This window comes from Styela clava, chromosome 3 (genome assembly GCF_964204865.1).
Source record: "Styela clava chromosome 3, kaStyClav1.hap1.2, whole genome shotgun sequence".
Classification (NCBI taxonomy): domain Eukaryota; kingdom Metazoa; phylum Chordata; class Ascidiacea; order Stolidobranchia; family Styelidae; genus Styela; species Styela clava.
Window position 1 is genome coordinate 10,119,450 of NC_135252.1, and position 23,801 is coordinate 10,143,250.

General features: G+C 34.2%; 1 protein-coding gene across 2 annotated transcripts; it reads left to right on the plus strand.

Annotated features, from left to right (window-relative positions):
* The first annotated feature begins 2,675 nt into the window (after positions 1 to 2,675).
* On the plus strand, positions 2,676 to 21,974 carry LOC120342159 (programmed cell death 6-interacting protein-like). 2 transcript variants are annotated; one of them, XM_039410872.2, is made up of 21 exons: positions 2,676 to 2,831; positions 3,540 to 3,646; positions 4,160 to 4,287; positions 6,730 to 6,857; positions 7,524 to 7,677; positions 8,207 to 8,352; positions 8,515 to 8,589; positions 9,674 to 9,772; positions 10,711 to 10,846; positions 11,562 to 11,685; positions 12,324 to 12,411; positions 12,823 to 12,915; positions 13,128 to 13,239; positions 14,643 to 14,812; positions 15,961 to 16,077; positions 16,388 to 16,519; positions 16,882 to 17,004; positions 17,528 to 17,634; positions 19,425 to 19,577; positions 20,302 to 20,439; positions 20,832 to 21,974. In XM_039410872.2, the coding sequence occupies exons 1-21, from the start codon at positions 2,721 to 2,723 to the stop codon at positions 21,082 to 21,084; spliced, it is 2,694 nt and encodes an 897-aa protein (XP_039266806.2). In that variant the 5' UTR covers positions 2,676 to 2,720; the 3' UTR covers positions 21,085 to 21,974. The 2 variants fall into 2 exon arrangements, with proteins under 2 accessions (XP_039266806.2, XP_039266807.2); XM_039410873.2 differs by lacking the exons at positions 19,425 to 19,577; positions 20,302 to 20,439; positions 20,832 to 21,974 and adding an exon at positions 18,346 to 19,363.
* The last annotated feature ends 1,827 nt before the right edge of the window (positions 21,975 to 23,801 follow it).

Here is a 23,801-nt window from a genome sequence, read left to right on the forward strand (position 1 = left end):
TCTTTCGACCATTAATCGCCAAAGTACAGAACTAGACTACACAAATTCTCTCCTGTCTTCTGGGACTAGCAATCCATCGGTCGCCAGCTAAACCGAATACAAGTCACAAATTAGACTATAGAAATTTTATTATCGTGCATAATCATACAAGCAACCTCGAAATGCTAATTTCTAGCTTCTTCACTTAACATATACTTAGACAGCAGACCCTACACGCAGCCAACTATCAGCATATTTTTGCTGAAAATACCATAAACCAGTAAACAGATAAATACTATGTCAGTCAAAACTTCGACAACAGACAACTCCTATAGAAATGGCGGGAGGTACGTGACATCACTTGCATGTGCCTATCATGAGTTTGAAATTGTGACGTCATAAACGATAACAATGACTCACAGTAGATATTTCACGTGACTGAGCGTTTTCTGTTAACGAATGATGGCTCTTGCACCCTCCTGATCTATTGTTATGGCTTTGCTTGCTCGACGTACAGTCGTACGGTTTTGTCCGACGACCTGTCAGCCTGTCTGTTATTGGTTACAGAGGAGATTCAACCCCTACCATAATTCAGTAATTGTCTGACCGTGGTCGATACAGCAATAGGCTATCTGAATATCATGCGGAAGAGTGAAACAATCGAAAAGACTGAAAACAGGAGTCTAGCGAAGTAAACGTCTTAAGTTAACTGCTTAAAATGTAAAATACGGTACAGCCCAAATTTTTATATTTTTTTTAGTTTTTCCATCTTGTCAGTCTTGTAAGGAACGTTACCTCTACTACTGTACTAGCAGACTAGGTTATATCCAGATATCCTATTTCAGTATTTTGTATGGGACGTATAGACATACCGGTAGGCTACCGGTACTGCGGTACCAGTATCGGCTTAGTTGAACAGTTAAAAATTGAGTAGGTTGGATTTTAACCAAACGCCAGAAACGCGTCTGTCGATAATTTCGTACCGCGCCAGACTGAATTCTGGAATTAGAAATAAACTTAATTACTTGAAGACTTAAAAAAACAAAACTTTATACCACATTTTTGTTTGGCGTTATTTAACCAGATATGGCATTGCGGCATGTTTGATGTTATTTGAGCAATTACTGAATTATGGCGTTTACTTTGCTAGACCACAGAAATAATATGCTATTTAATCTTTAAACGGAGTAGCCGTCCGTACATTCAGACAGTCTGACAGTTGAACCCCATGTCCTTTGGTCCTTGCAGCCGTTTACTAAGGAAAAGAAAGTCTAAAGTAATTCTATTCACTTCTGGAACAAGAAAATTGTAAATTTTGGTGCTAACTCTATGTTAAGAAAGATTTTCACTTTGACTCCTGGTAGTAAAATAAATTTTAATATACAGATATAGCTTTGAACTCTAATTTTGGCAGTAGAAACTTTGGCGTATCACATAATCAGTCCTACTTTTACACCCCAAGTACAGAAGTAATTAATATTTCACGGCTTATATCATTGGTTCTCAAACTGGGGTCCGCGAACCGATCTTAGGAGGACCGCGACACAATTTTAAACTCGACGCAGAAGCACTTTGATTTGAAGTAAAATTTAGATTTCATGCTTTTACAGTGTTTGTCCAAAGCACGACAAGCTCTACCGAAGACATTATTACATAACAAACGTTGGTAAACGTGGCAAGTCAGAAAATCAGAGCGTATTGTCTATGGAAGGCGTGTGCATCTGATTTCTAAATGTTCTCGGGGTAATTTAAAATCCCCCCTCCCCCGTTCTGGAGGAAAAGAAAAACCACAGTCTTATTCTGATGTCGCTAAGATAGTACTAAAATGCTCATTCCCTTTGCAACAACTTACGAATGTGAGGCAGCTTTTTCTTCGTTACTCGCTATTGAAACAAAATGTTGAAACAGAATAGACGTGAATTACGATATGAGAGTTGCATTATCCAAAACAGAATCCCAAGATAGAAGAACTGGTTGGAGCCAAACAAGAGCACCCATCTCATTGAACTGTGTCAATGTCATTCAATATATAAATGCTTGATATACCACGTTGCTGTTTGTTTCCATTTCTTTAGTGGACCGCGAGTCATCAAAAAAATTGAACGGGGGCCGTTATGCATAATTTTTCAAAAAGTTTGAGAACCACTGGTTTATATGACTCCTGAAAGTAGAAAACAGCCGTTTTTTCTTTTGCAATGCCAAACCCACAACCTTCTAATCCATGTTGAATTTCATAACTACTAGGCGTTGAACATTATGCCATGACCATAGTTGAACCATGTATTATTTCATTATTGTTCTTTTTTGGGATTCAGGAAGTATTTGAATGTTATCAAATGTTGGCTAATTTGCCTTTACTCCCCATTATTTTTCTGCCATAAATAGCAAAAATATTAACCAAGGTTTCCTCTATTTTTACATAATAATCTACAATATTGACTTTATTTACAATGCTTTTAATATAAATGTTTTTTCGGGAAGATTTTGGCCAAAATAATGAGGCAGCACTAGTAATCGACGAGAAAAAAAATCTATCAATTTTGTTTAATTTTCAAATAACACTTTGATTAATGCTGTCCTTTTGACTTTATACATTGCAGCATTGGGCTTTTAACAAAGCTGATTGGTCATCCAATTTGTCTGAATACGATATATACATAATCGTGCTAAGCTCAGCATTATTTTTATAAAAAATTCAATTGTTTATATGTTGCACAGATACTAAATAGTTCACTTTTATTATGGCATATACTTTGGAGGCTGGGAGATTTGCAACGGTACCTTTGAAACGATCAAGTGATGTGGATTTGATAAAACCAATAGAAGCTTTTGCCAGAAATACATTCGACAAGGTCTGATTTTTATGTATTTAGATATACAAATGGGTATCTTTAGTGGTCGACTTGAACTTATTCTGGGACAAAATTTGTTGTTGTTTGGCAGGTATACCCTTGGTATAATGAAAACAAACTTGTTAGACTTTCGATTGATTTATATTTTTTGATATATGCTGGTTGATAATTTGAAGAATACTTCAATTCAGATTTTCAGTAGTTGTTATTATCGTCTGATTGCATGGGAACATTTGAAAAATCAGACCCAAGAGTTTTAAAATCTCTCTTCTAAATCACTGGCATGCGACAGGCGACCCGCGCGCCACAACCTGGCTTTCTAAGTCATTAAGTGTGGCCATTTTTTTTTGAAAAGCCGCTCACGTGGGTGAAGATAAATTGTTTTTTGCTCTTGTCGATGTATTTAAATCTTCCACCGTTTTCCCGGTCTCTTAATAATTACTGCAAGGCTAAGCAGTAGCCGCATTCTCTTTTCTTGCCTTCCTGTTCGAATAAACTAAATTTTTTGTGTGGCCTGGCTAGATTTCTGAAATTAGTTATATGGCCTCCAACCAGAAATGTTGCACACACTGGGCCTAAATAAGTTTCAAGTTGATGGTAGCTCATTAAAACAATATTTCTCACCAATTTAATAATGCACATTGCGTAATTATTGTTATACGATTGTGTTTATATTAACTTTCTCTCATGGTCGCATATTTATCTTAGGTTGATGATGACTTGAAAAAGCAAATAAAAGAATTCAATAGTCTCAGAAAATCAGCCGTTGGGAAAACACAGGATAGAAGTGTTAGCTCATTAAACACTTTGTTACAGTTAGTAGTATTTTTTATTGAATATGACCTATTTCTATTCTTACAATAGTGTGAACCTTTGAATGGATGTTGAATATACCTTCAACAAACTATTATTCTAAATATATTGATTACCATATTTGAATCCACATTATTGATTACCATATTTGAACCACATTTGAAAATAAAAATTGAAATAGATATAGCCATGCTTATATACTTGTAACGTTATAATATAATTTAGTCTACACGTAAATTCTTTTGCGTAAAGAGTATAATCGACAAAACGGCCGTTTTGTTACTATAATTCAGTGAAGCGTTCCGGGCCGGATTATATTGCTTCGCGGGCCGGATCCGGCCTGCGGGCCGTAGGTTGCCGACCCCTGATGTAAACCAAATTCTTTTGACAAAGATAGTTAGAACAGAGAGTTTTTTAATGCATGAAACATGCATTATCCATAGTATACTGGTTTTCACATGAAGGAGGCAGTTCCTAATTCCATCTATATATTTTCAAACTTAAACTTATTTCAGGTATTATGATCAATTTTCTGCACTTAATCGTAAAGTGCCATTTCGAGAAAGCGGAGGTGTGAATGTATTATTTGCATGGAAAGATGCACTTGATAAAGGATCTCTTTTTAGTGGATCGGCTAAACTCGGTAAGTCATAAAATCAATTTTCATGTTTTTGTACACTTGTTAAATGTACTGTCTGTGACGTTATGTTGATCAATACCTTGGAACAAATGTACGACTGACTGCATGTGACGAGTTTGCATTGCTGCATGTTGATAGAATATTACAATAATATATTGTTGCATGGTCTCCGTGATAAATGCATATCGATTCAGTTGTATTCATCTTGGGGAAACCCCCATATAAGCTAGATACAAATTGCGTGAAATGACATCTATAATTTTATAGGTATTTATCAGAACAAATTTTCGTTTTGGATTACCATATTGTATGATCATACAATTATTCACCTGGTTGATGAGAGGGGGTATACCAGGGTGGTCCAAACCCAGGTGGTATTATCTGTGGCCCGTGTCGCCTTTGCTGAAGGGTAATCAAAAAATCGCATTTGGTGTTGTTTTGTCATAAAAATAACAGAAAATCTTTTCGACATCTTGTTACATCACTAATGTCACTGAATTGACTAGTGTCACGGCTAGCTGAAGCAACTAGCGAAGTTGAATTGAGAGTGATTGGGTAGTCCAAATTGTTCACTGGCTTTCTATCTATTTGGTTGCGAATATATTCCAACAGTAATAACGAGAATATCGGTCAGAGACCGAAGACTTATCGATTGAAAGTTAGGGGATCCCCAAAACAGCGCTCCTACTCCATAGTGACACCTTGTGTCCCATCACTAATTAATTAATAACTCGCTAATTATACGGCATATTTCGCCCAAAATCAATGGGCTTCTGGTCCGAGATAAGATTAAAATCGATAAGTCATAACTAAACATGATAGCCTACCTAAATATTAATGTTATGGCCTTGGAATATAATTCGTTCTGGTGATGTTTTGCAGCCAGCCTGAACAGTATTACAAAAAATTCTTCTAATATTCAGAAAAATTAGTAATTACTCTCCTGAACCTTACATCTGGTAAAATATGATAATCAATCATTCAGCAGTTATGGCAAATATAATCTAAAACGGCATTTTGCTATCATGTGAGCAATGAGCATTTCCAAATTTTGAGGGATTTTGCTTTGAGAACCTCATCAATGTTCGAGAGCACTTACATTTGCGGGAGTACCGTCTCCATTATGAAGAGTTTGAAATCTTACATTATTAAATGTAGATATAGCAAAACTTTTCCATGTTTTTGTAATTTTTGCTGGCATATTTTGTATGATTTAGCTTGATAAATGACAAACAATGATCAATTGTTATAACCGAGATAACCATAATTTCGTACGTCACTAGTGTGTAAAGGTCAAGCATCTTTTTCTGATATATATAAACTTATATTCTTTAACTCTCCCCTAGAATATATTTCAATTTTGAAATCTACATCGGTCCATGAAGTAGTAGGAAACTTATGGGATATGAACTTTTTCATTTTTTTTTTATATAAATGGGGAACAAAAATTCAACCACCGGTAGTTTCTTAAAAGGTGCTAAAAGATAATATTCATATATTCACTTCTTCACCGAAAATTTTATTCAGTATTAATTATCGCCTCTTTATTAATAACCATGTAGTATGATGAAATAGGAAAACTACTTTAGGGCCATATAGTATGATATGTAATATATCAAATAATCAGAATTGTTTTAAGATTTACATCTACTGTTTTTCCATTATGATAAAGAAAAGCTTTCAGAAAAATGATTGTTTGTTTTATTTCACAATTGAAACAAAGCAATTTGAATAATTGGTTGAACGTTGCCTGTGCAAAAAATCCATTGGAATTCCCTAGTAAAATTTTTGAACGAAGCTTTTAATAATACAATGCCTCAAAGCGTATTAATACCAACTGTTGGAATGTAAAATTGTAATAGTTTTGTATGAGATCGAATATTAAAATAATGAAATTAAACACTGTAAAAACAATATTGTCTATTCTGAAACCTGTATGAACTTGCCAACCAAATGTAGAAATTTAATTTCTGTGTATACAGGCTATGCTCTTTATTAATAAGGCAAAGGTAAAGCCTTCATTTAATCATTGCTTTTTGTAAACACTATGCTTTATCTTGTTTGCTTTAACTCTACCTTTGTTTAACTTGATGTACGATATAATGTTCAGCCATGAGTGATCAGACAAAATTTAGAAGCTAAAACATATTCACATCACATACTCAATCGTGATATAGTATTTGGCTGTGCGGAAGAGTGTATTAGACTTTTCCAGTCATTATTTCCTAAAAAGTTGAACAACTGACCGACAATTCACTAGTTTGAAAAAATATTAAATTTGTGGATAGCACATCATCCACCTTCCGTATTATCTTCCACCTTCCATTGTTGTCTATATGTGGCGATTGACTTTGTGATGCCCTAAATTTTATTCAAATTTGTTTATAAATTTTTCTTTATATGTTGAGGTATGTTTCTATAATTTCATGTGTCTCATATTTACAGCTTTGCCTTCTGGTGAATATGAAAGACTATGCGTTATCTTCAATATTGCTGCTTTAAAGGGTCAAATTGCAAGCGATTCCAATTTGAGTACAGATGATGGTTTGAAATCAGCAGCTTTGCATTTTGCGGTCAGTTAATTTCTTTATTATAAATTTTGTCATTTTGTAGTTCCTTTGTAATTTCGATGAGATGTTGTGTGGCGTTCATTATACCTACATGACAAAAAATTTGTGCCTAAAAGTTCTTTTTAAGAAATTTAGTCAAGTGAAATTACTAACTGAAATGTTTTCTGGGTACTCCCATAGTGTGTGTACCAGGTTAGGGTTAGGCCATAATTTTATTCTGATTTTCCTTATTTTAGTTCGATCACGAGTTCGTGCACTGTCTGTGTTAGCCAAGTGAATAGACTCCCAACCCTCTGGCCATAGTTTTCAGTCCCTTTACACAACTTGTTGTAAAGTAGGCAAACAAAATTATTTACCTCCATATTGGTACACACACTTCTGGAACGCTGTTTTCTGACCATATTGACATGGACTGTATTCAAGTCTCTTGTCAATCGGCCTCTATTAACATGCAATTCTACAATTCTATATGAGGTAAATAGCTCTTTGTACTTCAGTGGTCCCCGTAACTTCGCTTGAGATTAATCATCTTTAATAGTTCTGAGCGAGTGCTTGTGACCTTGCTTTGAGGAAATTTTCTTAAAAAAGTTTATTAACGATTTTTTTGGAATCTGAACTAGAAATATTGTTCTTGTACCATTTCTCTTCAAATCATTACGCTACTTGCAGGAGTCAGCTGGAATGTTTCAGTATATAAAAGAGCATGTCATGTCGGCTGTTAATCAAAACCCAACTCAAGATATATCAGTCGAAGTACTTGGAGCATTCAAATCCATAATGGTAGCACAAGCTCAAGAGTGTTTTTATGAAAAGGCAAGCTCAGGTGGGACAACATTAAAAGTCTACTTGATTAATTTTTCAATGCCATGATACACAACATATGTTATTAGAATAAAAAATTCAAAGATGCTAATATGCTAATTTATAGTATTTGACCTGAGAAAAAACTTCACTGCAGTTCTAGATAGCCTTTATAGATTATGTTCGACTTTTTTTATTGTTGCCTACTTACTTCCCATTTTGGTTTTTTCAATCATACTTAACATTTACACACATCTAACCACAGGACCATATTTATCAGTAACAATGTCAAAATAATACATTTTATACTTTGGATATATAATTGATTCATGCCATAATTCCCAAACAATTAAGCAATTCAGCTATATCAGTAAACCTATACAGTGAACAATATATATATTGCCATAATGGGCTGTATTTTAGCTTTTTTTTCTCTTTAATCCCTTTTTTTTTATCAAAAATATACTTCTTATGAGAGGTTGCCTCACTGGCTTTTGTATATGCCTATTAAATAACATAAAGTTTTACCATCTTGCTCTTGTTTATTTTAGATAAAATGAAGCCGGATATATTAGCAAAAGTTGCTAACCAGGCTGCAACATTGTATTCAGAAGCGAGCAAGGCTGTCACAGAAACTAACAATATTTTACCCAAAGATATCCTTTCTTCCCTTTCATTGAGGCATGACAAATTTTTGGTGAGGAAACGTTTGTGTTTTTTATGCTCAAACTGTTTTGAAATTATACTTGAATTTGTGGACTATGGTACATGCGTAAATTGTTGAATATTTTCAACTTTTGGGATTTGAACTTCTTACATTGTTTCGTATTAACACCCCATTTTATTGTCATTGTGACAGTGTTTTGCTCAATTTCATCAAGCTGGTGTCGCTCATGGCAACAAGAAATATGGAGAGGAAATAGCAAGATTGAAGGTATGTTTTGCCATGATCTATAGATATTCGCATACACAGTACTTTGGACTGTTTTAACGTCATGCCTGCTGATTCTCAAAACAGATTGTGTCGTGTGGTATTACTAGACACATTTGAAATCGACAGGAATAAGTTTAGAGCTATTTTGAATATTTCCATGCCTGGATTTATGAATTCTTTTTTTCACAATGCTTCAATATTTTAACAATGTTTGCTAAGTACATCTTGTTATACCCAAAGTACACATTTCCCATTGCTTTTCTAAAGATGTGTGTCAATATAGTGGGAATGAAGTTCCTATTTTTACAACTTTTTGTTTAAACCTAACAAATTCAATTCAGATTTTTAAGAATGTAATGATTAATACATAAAGTGGTTTTTAATAATTTAAATAACTAAAATTATCAATGTGTGGATGAATTAAGAAGTCTTGTATTTGGTTTGAGGAAATTTACTATTTGAATATGAAAAGTTATATATTTGTTTGGGTTGGTTTTAAATAGATACTCACTAAAATACCTAATATATATACATATAAACACTATAAGGAAATGGCTCAACAAGTGTTGTTCCTATTTTATCTGTCTACTGGTGATCAGCAGTCCTAATTATGGAATATTCAATGTTATTAAATTCTCAAATTCCTTGGCGAGATCAATAAACAACGCTTATAGTATTACATCGCTCACATGAAACCTAGGTTTCAATATAGAAGAAAGTAATGCCTAAATATTTAGGCACAAAGTTCAAATGAACACTGCGATGCCATCCAAATTTTAAAAGTTGTATTGAATGTCAAATGGAGATGTACCTGTGAATTATAAAAAATATGAGATGGTATATCCTGCGCTATGGGACACAGTTAAAATATGAAAGCAGTAAAAAAAAGCTTTTCTAGAAACTTCTATCTGAGTACTGAAAATTGATTTGAAAATTGAAGCAATTTTTTCATAACAATAGCAAGTTACCAAAACGACCTTAGGCACACTTTGTGTACAACAAACTCCTCTTCATTTTGTTTAATATGGCTTTTTTGGAAAATGCTGTTTCTTAATCCTCAAATTTTTGTTTCCTCTTTTTTCAGATTGTTGAGCCAATGCTTAAAGCTCTTGGTAAAGGTTCAGAACTTCTACCTGGATTTTCAGCAAAAGATTTTCAAGCTAAGGTTACATCTCAACTTCAGGTATTACAGACATTGTTCAATGCATCATTTCCTCATTATTACGTTGATTTTAATACAATGGAAGTACCTTATATAAACATTATTCATTAAGTTAACGTCAGGAACGTCACTCATCATTCAAGTATCTCAGGGACTTTTCTGTCATTCTTTCAGAATGTAGAAGTCATATGCAAAACACTGTGTTATCTAGGGTTAGTCTTTTGGTTATGTAGTCCAAGCACACTTGGATTCTACTGCTATTTCTTGGCCATACTATATTGCATAATGTTTTATGGAATAACAAATAAATTTCTCTGCTGGTAGATTTAAAGTGCTGTAAACTTATATTTTTATAAAACTATCACGTACATTTGTGATATCATAATACAGGGGTGGGCAAATTACAGCCAGCTAGACCGGATCATCCCGTCCACTTGTGTCTGCTGAAATGACGACTATAGTTTTTATGGATATGGATTTTTGTTGAAAATATCGATAAGAATGATGTCATAATGACCTCGATTGTTACATTGTGCTTCCTATTATTATATGAATGTTAGCCTAGCTGTTGGACAAGATTTTGTAAATAAAATGTTTGTATTCATAGTTTGTCATGATTTCAATTTTCATAGTTTCAAACCTCCGGCCCACCAACCGACTCTATTATGTGTAACTGGCCCACCCCTGCCCAGAAATTGCCCACCCCTGTCATGATAGATAATTGAATCACTTAATGAAAGTTTTTTGGAAGAATTGGAATCCTTTTTGTTACTTTTAGTGATTAAAGGTTTGATCCTCAGATATCTATCCTATCACGTCGCCATGTTTTGATCCAGTCTGCAACATCTAAATTATACACATGAATCCTACATCCCACGTACGGTACAAACATGTTTTTGATTGTAGATAGCAGTTCTGTGCACAAGACTATTGAAGTATTTTTGTTATAATTATTTCAGGGTACAGAAAAAGAGAACAATTTCATTTATCACGATACAATACCAAGGGAATCAGCATTAGAACCTATTGGAAAGGCTGTGATTGCTAAACCGAAATTATTTAAAGGAAATGAAGTGCTTAGTGCTAAATTTACAGGTACTGGCACTATTATTGTTTCAATATTTACCTTATTGTTTTTGCTCATATTACTTTATCTGTTTTGTGCTTTCATATGTAATATCAACCATGTTCATTAACTAATAAATTTAAATGTCATTTATTTTGCTGTGTCGTATATTCATGACTACGTTTGACAATCTATATGACTTACAAACTGGTTGTCAAACTTTCTAATTATTTCCTATAACATGATGAAACACAGGGATAAAGTTGTCGTACTTTTATTTTTCATTCTTGTTCTTTCTGTCACGGCAGCCTTTTCTCCGCCAGACCATATCAACTTTTTATGGGAAAAAAATTGATTCAGGGGTTAACGACATTGTTCGAGCAAGTGTTGCCCAACTTTACATTACCATTATAACAAAGTCTAATTTAGATTTTATGATTGTTCAACAAATTACTTCATTAGAGGTCTCCATTTCGAAAACACAAATTATTGACACCTACTTGTTGAGTAATCTAAATATTTTCATTCTGGTAACTAGTAACTTGTGTGATTCATGAATATAATTTGCATTCATCATTCTGCATAGACTATATGTATAGCTATGATAAATGGGTAATTTATAGAACAACAATGACGTCAAAAAAAAAAAATTTGATTAAACATTTTATATTAATATTTCAATCTGCTGGCACAAACTATGTATGTATGGATAAATTTTCCAATTCATTATTTTACAATTTCCAGATGCATTCACCGGTATGGTTCCACTCACTGTGCATAATGCTATACAGTCTTACGAAAACAGAAGAAAAGAAATTGTTGAAAGAGAAGTTGCTAGATTGAGAGAGCAAACCACTCTAATTAATGGGTAACAATTGTATTCATTTTTTTTATAAATTTATATTAACAAATTATGATAGAACACAAAAGCATAAGCTCTTCAAGAATAGTCGTAGGCCTATATATTAAATACCAAATATACTGCATTGAGAATCTGGGATATGTTTTGAAGAAATGGCAAAAGTAGCATATATGCATTAAACCTAATTCATTCAAGTCATATTTTTTCAACAATATTCAACACATAAGTTTTTCTATATCTTACATTGTTTATTGAAACCTTCATTATGTAAGCAGTAATTATTATATTGCTATGATCCTAAGTTTTCGGTCATATTGTTGGGAATTTTATAATCAAGTTATCGGCTGTTGTTGCATCGTGCTGAGTCGCCATCACATCTCTGATTATCTTTGCAAGTTTACAGTTCAAATCTAGTGGAAGATATAAAGTCCTGGAGCATTGCGGAACTGAGTGTACTCATCGCCATTGTAGAGTGGTATTGATGACCGGACAAGAGGCCTAATTTATCATATTATTGGGCCATTTTATCGTCTTTTCTTTCCCTGGGATAAATATGGAAATCAAATTCTATGTATGAATCTGATGATGACTATTCTTTCTGTTTGTCTGTTCTGTTTATTTAATGTTTCGTTATTGTTATCCAGAGTCATGTCCTCGTTGAATCTTCCTGCCGCATTAGAAGATGCTTCTGGGGGTGATCAACTCCCTCCATCTATTCTTGAGAAATCACAGGTAATAATAAGTGCTTGTCATCTGATGAGTCCAAGTCCTGCTTATTAGAATACTGGATCACTCATAACTAGAGAATAGTTTAAAGCTAATTTTGTAATTTCCATTTTTGGGAATGTGAGTACTGTGCAACCATTTTGTATTTCATATTTGTTATCACTTCAATGATTCTGTCTGTATTTATAGTATCACTGTATTCATTTATGTATGCTCGGTGCATGAATATATGTAATCTGCATCAAGTATAAGTTTTATCAATTATCTATGTGAGCAAGTCACATGCATTTTCAATGCGTACCTGTAGTTAAATTAAAACAAAATGTAACTGTTTCAATATGAGTGTAACACAGCCTACCCTGGATCTAAACTTGGGCTGTTAACTCGTTGGAGAACTTATCATTATTATCATTTCAGGCTGTACTTGGGAAAGGAGGTATACAAGCAATTGACGATCTTATGAGAGAATTACCTGAGAGTTTACAACGAAATGAGCAAATTCTTACAGAGGTATATATTGTATAATCCACTATAGAAAATAACTGTAATATGACTTTATATCTGCAGCTTAGGAAATTAAAACAGTAAAGAACTTAATCCAGTCTGTAGGTATTAATCCTATTCTTTATATTGTTAATTCTCATAATGCACTTGATCAATACCTTTTGTTGTTACTTAGCAAAAATCCAGTACTGCAGTGTATTTATTATGAGTTTATTCAGGTTAGCAGGATGTTGAACGAAGAACAAACAACTGATGATGAGTTGAGAGCCAAATTCGGAGCGAAATGGAGCAGAACTAAATCATCTGAGCTTACAGTGCCATTGAGACAAGGTTGGTATTGCATATATTCGGTTTTAGAACAAAAGGGTAAAAATTAAATTTGAAAATTAAACTAAGTAATATCAAACGAGAAAGCTGCTTTTTGAGGAGTGGTTTTTTTAATCGAAGTTTGAAGCTATATTTGCAAAAGTGTTTTAATAAAAAGTTAGAGATGTTTTGAAATCATTTGGAGTTTTTCTCATTGTTTTAAAACAGCTTTATTCATAATTCTTCTTTCTGGTTTGAAGTCTTCAAAGGGATGTTTGAAAAGAATCTATTCTAAATTATTCATAGTTCTAAATTCTATATTTTGTAAATAATATGGAAAACGTTTTTCAAAATGTTATCATTTGAATAAGCGAATGAAGTCTTATTATAGTGTGACTAAAAAGTCCTTCATTTAATATTTGAGGACTTTTAAAAATATAGAGAACCAATCGAGTTTTCCCAGCTTTCCTGTTTTCTTGAATTCAAACTCATCGAATACTACAGAACATGATATAATTTCAGATATGTATGATATTTCGTATAAAAACCTTAGATTTGTTGGTTATTGGTTTCTTATTGATATTTGATTATCTCTGGTTATATTATATATCGGGGGTGGGCAAAATTATTTAGTATATGAGCCACATACAGCAAGTCAGAAATATGTGAGAGCTGCTAGCTGCATAATTTTTGAAATTAATAATATAAGATTGCCGTGAACTGAAAAGAACTTTACACAAACGTATAATAACAATATTGCAAAGTATATATTCTTCAACCGCTTAATAAATTGAAAAAAAATGTTACGCTACAGTTACTCTTAGTTTTTTTTTTTAAACTTGGATAATATATAATAATTGCCAGCCATTGTGGAGAAGAGCCACATAAAAACTCCGACGAGCCCCGGTTTGCCCACCGTTGTTATATATTCAAAAAGTTGGCTCAACTGAGATATGGTGTTCATCATATTTTGAAAACCTAGTATTTTCTGGGGAAATTTATTAGTTTCATGAAACCAAGAGGGATAAAGGGATATTATTTTTATTACGGGTAGTTAAATCTGGAAATAAATGGTTAATTGAAAAAATGCTGAGGTTCGTATAAAAACGAGATTTCTGCTACTTATATGGGATGGTGCGATTCACTCAAAAGAGTCTAAAACTCAAATGAGATCTTATGATATAATCAACTAAATATTTGACTTGAAATTTAAGGTAGCATGCCATTGCCTATTACAGTATTTGGTCTAAATTGCACTTCCAATTTTGTGTGGATAATAGTAATGGCATAAGAAATATGTGATCCTGAAATTTCTTGGTATAATTATGTTATCCCACTCTTATTACTTGTCATATATATGTCGTATTTTTCTATGTTTCATCATTTTACAGGTGAAACCTATATCATTAATAATTTTCTCTTTCCAGAAATTCAAAAGTATAAAACCATTATTGACAACGCACAGCAGGCGGATAAAATAGTCAGAGAAAAGTTCGATACTCAACGTGAGGGAATAGAAATGTTGTGCATGCCTGCAGACCAACTAAAAACAGCAATACCATCGGCGAGCAAAATAGCAGCACTCAAAAATAATCCGGTATGTCCCACAATATATATAGTTATTTGAAGCTATTTTGCATTCCATTTCTGGTTATTCATTTTTGTCAAATAAATTTGATATCTTACACCTTATCAGAATAAGACAGATGTGTCTTCAGTAGAGTTCAATTTGCTTCGTTAATCGAAATGGGCGCTCACGTAGTATGTGAATCAAGATGACGGAAACCAGAACGTAGTATATGTACCACAGTACCAGGTTAGGGTTAGGCCATAATTTTATTCCAATTTTCCTTATTTCAGTTCTATTACAAGTTCGGGGACTAGCCAAGTGTAGTAGTATTTGTACCTGAAATTATGGCCAAACCCTAACCTGGTGCACCTATTACGTTCCTGTGTTTGCCATCTTGGTTTACATTCCACGGAGTACCTCGAAATATATACTGATATCTCACTAATATAAATATTTAACTTATCAGTGACTTTCAGTGCTTAATAAATTATTCATAGTCTCATGTGATGGTGTCTTTGTTTTGTTTGGGTTTCTATAAGTAAATTTGACTTAAGTGTTTGCTCACGCAATTCCACTGAAGTCTGTTTCATTTCTTAAATGCATTATTGAGAAAAGAATCCAATTCATTGATATGTTACTTGCTCTATATATGTTCAAACTATGTGTTAATGCATTTACTATACTATGATACATCCATTTTTTCTTTGTGCTGCCATGGCATATCTCGATGCCTTTTCTTAGTCTAAATCAGTGGTTTCCAAACTGTGGTACAGGTAAGCTTTCAAAGCGGTGTGACTTGTTAGCAAAAGCAAAAAGATATTTTATTTTCACAAAAATAGCCTCAGAGAGAAATGTAGTTATGTGAGTTTGACCATTTTTTTCATTTGATACTCAGTATTATGCACATAACTGCATAATTTGCATACTCCTAAGTGAGCTAGCAAGATGGCTTGTCACTTTTTTCCGTAACACAAAATTAGTTGTCAAAGTTAAGCAGTATGCAGCTACAGAAAAACTTCTCGCTTCTCAGCAATAAAAAGGTTAAGATTCCCTGATCTAGTTGAATTCTATCTTATGTTTTTATTTTTTTTTCTCTTTATCCATCCTCTTTAATACATATATATATATATATATATACTTCTTTTAATAATATCAAAATTTATTTAACATTTAAGGTTGTAACCGAACTTCGTCAATTGTGTGAGCAAGCTGAAACACTGAAAGCGGAAAGAGAAGTTATCGAAAATGAAATTGGTGGAGCTAAATCTGATATGACCGATAAATTCACGGAGGTAAGCAAGTTTTTCATAATGCTGTTGGAAGTTGTATAGTTATGACGCATCTCAAAAATTAATTTTTTTTTCTCCATGCAAAATGGACTGAAGGCAAGCCACAAGTCTTCTCCTAAAACGAAAAAATTCATGAAGTTGTTATAGAGTCTGTTTTAATATATCTTGACCCAGTTGGTTTTATTTTAATCAGTGTTAAGTATTTTTTTAATATGCCTACTGTTAGTTGCACAAAGCACATTTATGAACACCCTCAATGACTCGGGACTCGTACTTCTAATTACCATAGTTTCATCACCTTACATTATTTTAGGCATTGGCATCAGAAGGGGTTTTGAATGAAGAATCCATATCTATTGAAGAACTTGATCGTGTTTATCAACCTCTCATACAGCAAGTTACAGAATCTGTTCACAGACAGGAGTCAGTGCTAGCTAATATCCAGGTAATATGATTGGCTGTACTTAGTCTTAACTTGTAACTTGCTCACCAAAATTGATTGAATTGCTATCATAGACATATGTGAGGCGATAGAATATGGCAAACAAATATATTCATAATTCCATGTAGGTCATTGTTTTAACTGATTTTCAATGTTATTACCATCCTATTCAATATAAATTTATGTAAGATTTGTCTCTGAAGTGGAGGTTTATTTATGTTTAGTTCCTAATACAGGATAGTATGGGGATTGCTAACCATTTAATCGGGCATACCTGGCACAACAAATGAAATAGAAATTGATATGATGCTCTGGTACAGAGGTAGTTCACTGATTATGGTAAACCCTTCAAATTTATATTTCAGAGAGCAAGTGAGCAGTTTACCACGCTAAAATCTCAAGGTGCAGGTGGAAATAATCGGGATGAAGTTTTGAAAAAAATTGCTGCAGCTCACGATGGATACATGGAACTGATTGCTAACTTACAAGTACGTATTGTATTGGTATTGGAATGCTTCTCACTTGACAAAATGAATATTTAGAATAGACCGAATAGTTAGAGCAGTGGTTTTCAGACTTTTTAAACCGGGCCCCCTTTTTCGAATTTGTCAAGTCTCGCAGCCCACCTCGAAAATAACTAGCTAACAATAAGCTACAAATAACAGGTAGTAAGGTGAAAGAATGTTTTAATAAAAAAACATGTTGAAAATACGCAGATGGGACGTAAAAATCCAAAATAAAGAAATGTAAATATCCCAAAAATAAGGCGGCTCGAACAAATATTCTTCTTTTTAATTAGTTTCATGCCCCTTCAAAATTCTCCACGCCCCCTTGTGGGTCGCACCCCATCGTTTGAGAACCACTGAGTTTGAGGGTTCCCATTTTAAATCCCTACTTGTTCATGTTTATGTCAATGTGTGTTTTGCCACGTTCTTTCAACTATTTCGCAAAGCTGAAAATATAGAGGCAGCTTTATTCATAAAAATATTGATTTTTTATTTTGAAACTTAGGAAGGGAAGAAATTTTATGGAGATTTGACTCAACTTCTGATTAAACTCCAAAATAAATGCAGTGATCTTGTTTTCGCAAGAAAAACTGAAAAGGAAGAAATAATGAAGTAAGAATATAGATTATAAATTCATCAATAACATACCATTTGCTTTTACTGACAATAAATCGTAGATTAACATATGTGTACAACTTATATTTGAAGGAACTGCTGTAAAAATATAATTCTGAATGGAAAATAAATATTCTATTGTGTTATTGGTAAGACCGAATATATAATATTTAAACTAGTCCATATATCTAATTAAATTAATTAAGATTTTATTGCCATTATATCTGGGGAAAACTGAATTTGCTTTTCGATAGCTTTTCAACATTCCTAACACTTAAAAAAGTATGAAGTTCTCATATTGCTAATGCCAGTAGTCAGGGATTCGTAGAACAAATTAAATATTCTAACACATTTGAAATTGATAACATTCGATGTATTAAATTCTTAATTTTAGAAATAATTTACAAAAGTTTCATTTATTAAAATTTTTTATTCTAAGCATTTGGCATATGATAGTCGGACAGAAAATAGACTTCTGATTCTGTATTATCAAATTTATTTGCAACGATTTATTCAAATTTCTCTGTTGAAAATGATTCAATTAAAATATATTCTATATTCAGGAATATTATTTCGTAATAGTCAGTTGTTCGATTTCAACCATCCCTGCATATAGTTTTGTTCTCTATAGTTTCACATCTAATTAGATTACAGCCAATTTACTCCATATAGTCTGAATTGAGACTCACCCACATTGTTATGCTTTAGGTGGATGTGAGATGGCGATGAGAAGCATTTAACAGATGATATCCATCTTTGTCGTTTATATAGTCATCTATGTTTTGTACTAATTTTATAATTTATGCAGTTTGTATTAAAGGAACCCAATAGATTTATGAATTCAAATGTTACTTTATCATAATCCTATATAGCAATTTAATATTTAAAAAAAAAAGGCAATTATTTCAGGTATTACTCAGATATACCCAGGCTTGTGTATTGTGCAACTAATCCTTAACCTTTGCCTTAACGTGGAAAGCAGTTTTATATATAATTTCCTATTTTCTAGCACTTGATTTATTGTACAAATTGGGCCTTTGAAAGTAATTTATGCACTTTATGATGAAATGGAAATATTTTAATAGTAAGTGGTGATATCGTCTGAATTCTGATATGAATATTTCTGTAGTAAAGAATAAAGATAATGATGTGTGTTTGTAGAATACTTATCCAGTTTTAATAATTAATCTTTATATACCGGTACTCATCATTTATATGTTGGGTGGGTATATCACTCACTGTTACTTGACTAAACTGCTGTTTGAGATTAACATATATGTTTAAGCAGTACATATTATAAGACGAATCATTTACCTAATTCTTCAAGCTATTTTTACATAATTATCAAAAATGTTTTCATTATTTTCATTATTGATGAGTGTTTATGAATATTTACATTCCAACTTCTAATTCTGAATTTCATTTATCGTACATCAAATCCATGATAGATATATCATATTTATGTATCCTATAAGTTTTGCACAATGAGGTATACTCTGGTGGAACAATCCCTAATTTTGCTTCCATTACTTTAATATTTGTTACTTTAATACCCTGATTGTATATTCCAAGATACATATCCCTGCTCTTTGTATAATTTGATGCTAATTAATGTCTTCACATTTAAATCCCAGCTTTACATTTATGTTCTGAAAAGTTTTTTGCTATAGGTATGGTCATATAATAATTCTGTTATTTGTCATAGATAATATGCACTAATAAACAATTTTCATGCAAAATGCTTGTTCTTGTCTGGTTTATTAATTCTGATTCTTGTTGTTCATTAGGGATATGCAGCAGAGTATTGTTACTCAGGGTCCAGGGGAGTCCGCACCGCCGCCATCATATCATGACGAGGTCAAAAAAGTGCCACCCAGGCCCCCTCCACCAACCACTTCAGCTGCTGCATCATCTCCGAGACCCCCCGTGGCAGCCCCGAGGTCAGTAGGATTTTAGTTTAATTTCTCTCAGGGATTAGGAATCATGCTCTCAGGGATCTGAATTATTATCCAGGAAGAAGATATGGGAGAATAAAATTTGAGATTACTGTTTGGTCATGGTTTCAATAAGTCTAAAATGTTTGATTATTTTGAATTTTCGGATCCTGGGGTTCCTTAAATGGTCGAGTGCAACAGGCAAAAAATGTGAGGTCTTCATTACAATGCGCAGAAATGGTATTCACAACTGTGAAAACAAACATGACACGTATGATAGATGTTGTTTTGTCAACTTTGTTGGTTGGTGTGTCATGCTAAGCGTTAGGAACATGTTTATACTATCTGGCATCGTACCTCTAGTAAGCCATCGAGAACACAGGTTGTAATCCTGTTGAGGATGATTCTGTGGCCAAACAATTGCAGAGCTCCTGCTTGTTGTAGGGTGGTTTGTATGTTCACCGTTGGTCAGTCAGACTTCCCCCACCATCAAGTCCAAGCATTCGTACAAATAACTGGTCCACTGTTGGTATATTCAAGCTGTATAATTACCATTCCTCTACTTGGGATAAATATGGGAATCTATATTAAAGTTGGTTATTGTGGAGGTGTGCAGTGCGTAATTGAATGACATGTCCGCACACATACATTTTTTAATGGAAGCTAGGAAAGAATCATGGATTTTGAAATTAAGATATTGCTGAAGATTCTCTAAAATCACGTTTTACAGAAAGGCGCCGGCACCTGTCCCTCCTAATGCAGCTGCTGCTGCACCTTATGCTCCAACACCTTCTGCTGCCAGTGTAACCCAGTCTCAGAGCCAAGTTCCTGGTGCTCCATCATATCAGCCTCCTCCTCAAGGATATGGGTAAGTTCAGTGTTTCAGGTAATATGCAAAAGAAATAATTGGAATCAAGGTCTAGGTAGTATTTTTACTTAGCCTTGTAAATTGACTCATATTGGTAATTACACACAGGTATTTTTCAATATCCTGGGTGGTTGCAAAATTTGTGCTCTTATATATTTTAAATTATAATATTGCAACAAATTAAGAAATTTCTGATAGCTTTTTTAGATTTTATGCAATTGGAAAAAAAAGAATTTTGTAGATAGTTACATATAACAAAAGATCATAATAACCCGTCAATAGCGATAGAACAACTAAGTTTCGGGATGACCAAAGTCAGTCAAGTTCAAACTGTTAGTTTGTTACCATTATTGTGTAGTCTTACCGAATTTAATAACTCTCTTATTTTTCAGATATCCTCCCCCTATGCCAGGTTATGCTGGATATCCTCAACACGGTTATGCACCCTATGGCGGGGCACCCCCTACCGCGCCTGGGTATTACCAGCCTCCACCAGGACCAGGTTATCCTCAACCACCGCAAGGCATGGGATACGCACCAGGTGGCATGCCACCCTATCCTCAACCCGGACAGTATCAAGGGTACCCACCACAGCCTGGTTATCCTCCTCAGCCTGGTCCATACCCACACCAACCACCATATTGAAATTTCTTCAAGAGATAATTATAATAATTTGTATATAAGTCGAGTATTTCAATGGGAGAATCATTTATTTAAGTGTATATTTGATTGCTTCGCGTGGAGCAGTCCCACGCTCCTGAAATAGGAATCCATTGACTATGTTTGCCGCCTGACTTCTCTCTTCTGCTCTGAAATTGCTCCAACAGCAATTACATTAATTTGCTAATTATGGTGTATACCATACCATACAACCAACTAACTGTCTGTTAGACGGTACTGGAGCTTGATATTGATTATAATAAACTTCAATTTTGGTGACACTTCAGTAATATTTCCTACTCTTATATTCTGGTAGATAATTGAATACAATTGGTACAAATAGTTACTATGTGTTCTTATGCAAATTGCTTACCTTGTAGAACCGTTTTCCCTGACTATCAATGATTTATCAGAAGGTTGCTAATTGCCTATACCTAGCTAATTGTACATATAATATGAATATTATAACATATCATTTGCAATATTACCTTGTATACAGCACACCTGAGTGTGAGCAAAAGTTGGTCTTGCATGTAATTAGTTATCAGTATACTTTAATGCCAAATGGCTGAATTTTGAAGTGCAAGTTTCCCCAATAATAACTGTTCACATTTACTGAAATTGGTGACAATAATTTAGTTGCTGTTTTCTTGTGTGAATTACATTTAGAGGTTATTCACTTTTCTCTGCCTGACTTCTTATCTATATGAAAAATATATAGTGTAACAATAAAACATACCTTAGTCTGCTTTTCACTTTGTAATTTCTGTATATATTACTGATTTATGAGCTCTTTAATTATGGGATCGACATAATGCGATTGAGAAAATAAAATATGTGCACATGGATTAAAACAACTTTTTTACTGAGTAAAAGCCCAACATTTAGTATTTGTATCAGAAGTTGGTATCGGAGTGAACAAATCAGATTTGTGTTGTGCTGTTGATCATGTGATGTATTTAAGCGGTAATTTAATATCTTAGCGTCTTTTGGGATGGTGGGATCCGGATTTGTGAACAGACAGTGTGGTAAGTGCCGGTGTCTTGAGTTGAGGTTGCCTATGTAGCACTTTTTATGATCCATGAGTGTCCACATGTACGAGCATTGCTGCAGTTGGGTTTTGACAGGCAAAAGTGGGAGGATTCCTGTTTCATCAAGAAGTGGAAGCTCTTCACATATCGTTATATATTAGGGCCGCTTGCAGAGGGACTTCTTATGGAGGAAAATGCATGGTATATATAAAAGGTTTCAGAGTCTGGCTCCGATTTTGAGTTCGGATTTGGAGTCTTCAAATTTTAACTCTCTGTCCTTGCACTAAGAATGTCTATTGTCATTGACTGTATAGTGGCCCAAAGCATATATATATAAATATGATGTTCTGATATGCGCTCTGAGGGGCTATTCAAACAGTGATTGTGACCCTGTAACAAGCCAAAACAAGCACCATCGCACCGACTGTCGGGATTATATGTCAGGTTGTTTTATGTTTTACTAGGGCGCACTATTGATATTCAAAATGGTATTTATTTGTGTTATATTTTTAGGGTAGAGCTCACTACACGACACTAATAACATGTTCACAACGAATATTTGCCTTTATATTTCAGGCACACGTGTTATGGAGGGAAGTTGCAAGATGGCGCGGCGGTGTGGCTCATCGTGCTAAGCGTTAGGAATACGCTCGCCACCGCACCTCTGACTACTCTGCGTGGGTTCGCAGGTTCGAATTCCATGCAGGGATGGTTATGTGCGAGAGGATTGCTGGACTCCTCGCCGCCGTTGGGTAGTTCACGTAACCGCTGGTCGGTTACGGCTTCCTCCACCACCAAGTCCATGCTTCCGAAAACAAATAACTAACTAATCCCATACCCGACATGGAATGGTAACCGGACGAGAGGCCGTGGTTCGCCTTATGGTTAATCCGTCTTATAGGCTTTCCTCTTCCCCTGGATAAATATGTAAATTCTATCCTGTCCTATGTTACGCCAATTAGGTCTGTACGTGGGTTTCGCAAGTTCGAATTTATTTTTACTGAACCTGTCTACCTAAGAGTAAATTTGATCTGACGTGGACGCTTTACGACATTTTACACCAGTCATCTCGGTGCATTGGAGGAAATTGAACAAGTTCATATTCGCATACTCAACCTTAATGACAACAGGACATGAGCTTATTGGAGATTACTCGAATAGTGCGAAATCAGTATCAAGTTACTTGCAGAAAATTACTTTACAGGAGAGGAAAAACGACAAGATATGGCGAACCATGGCCTCACGCACGGTTACCAGTCCATATCGGGCATGGGAATAGTTGGCCGGTTATTTGTTTCCAGATGCGTGGACTTTATGCAGTTTTTAAAAAACGGAAAGATATGGCGAACCACGGTGGCTCGCCGGGTTATCAGTTCATGTCGGAATACCATTGCCAAGTTTCGCAGCCGTGTTCTTTTCTATCTTGGTGGCGCTGTCTGCCTTTGCTATATTCAGAAGCTGTCATCACAGGCAAGATCGCCATGACTTTATTGCAAATGTTAGGCTACCGGTGGCGCGCTTTGGCTCGCCGGCTATTTTGTTTTATACAATGTAAAGATGTTGGTACGGTACCGGTATATATGCAGATGTAAGCATGTATCGGGATGCTATATATTCGATATTAATATATGATTCAGAATATCAAATATTTCAATTAGTTTGTGATGTTTT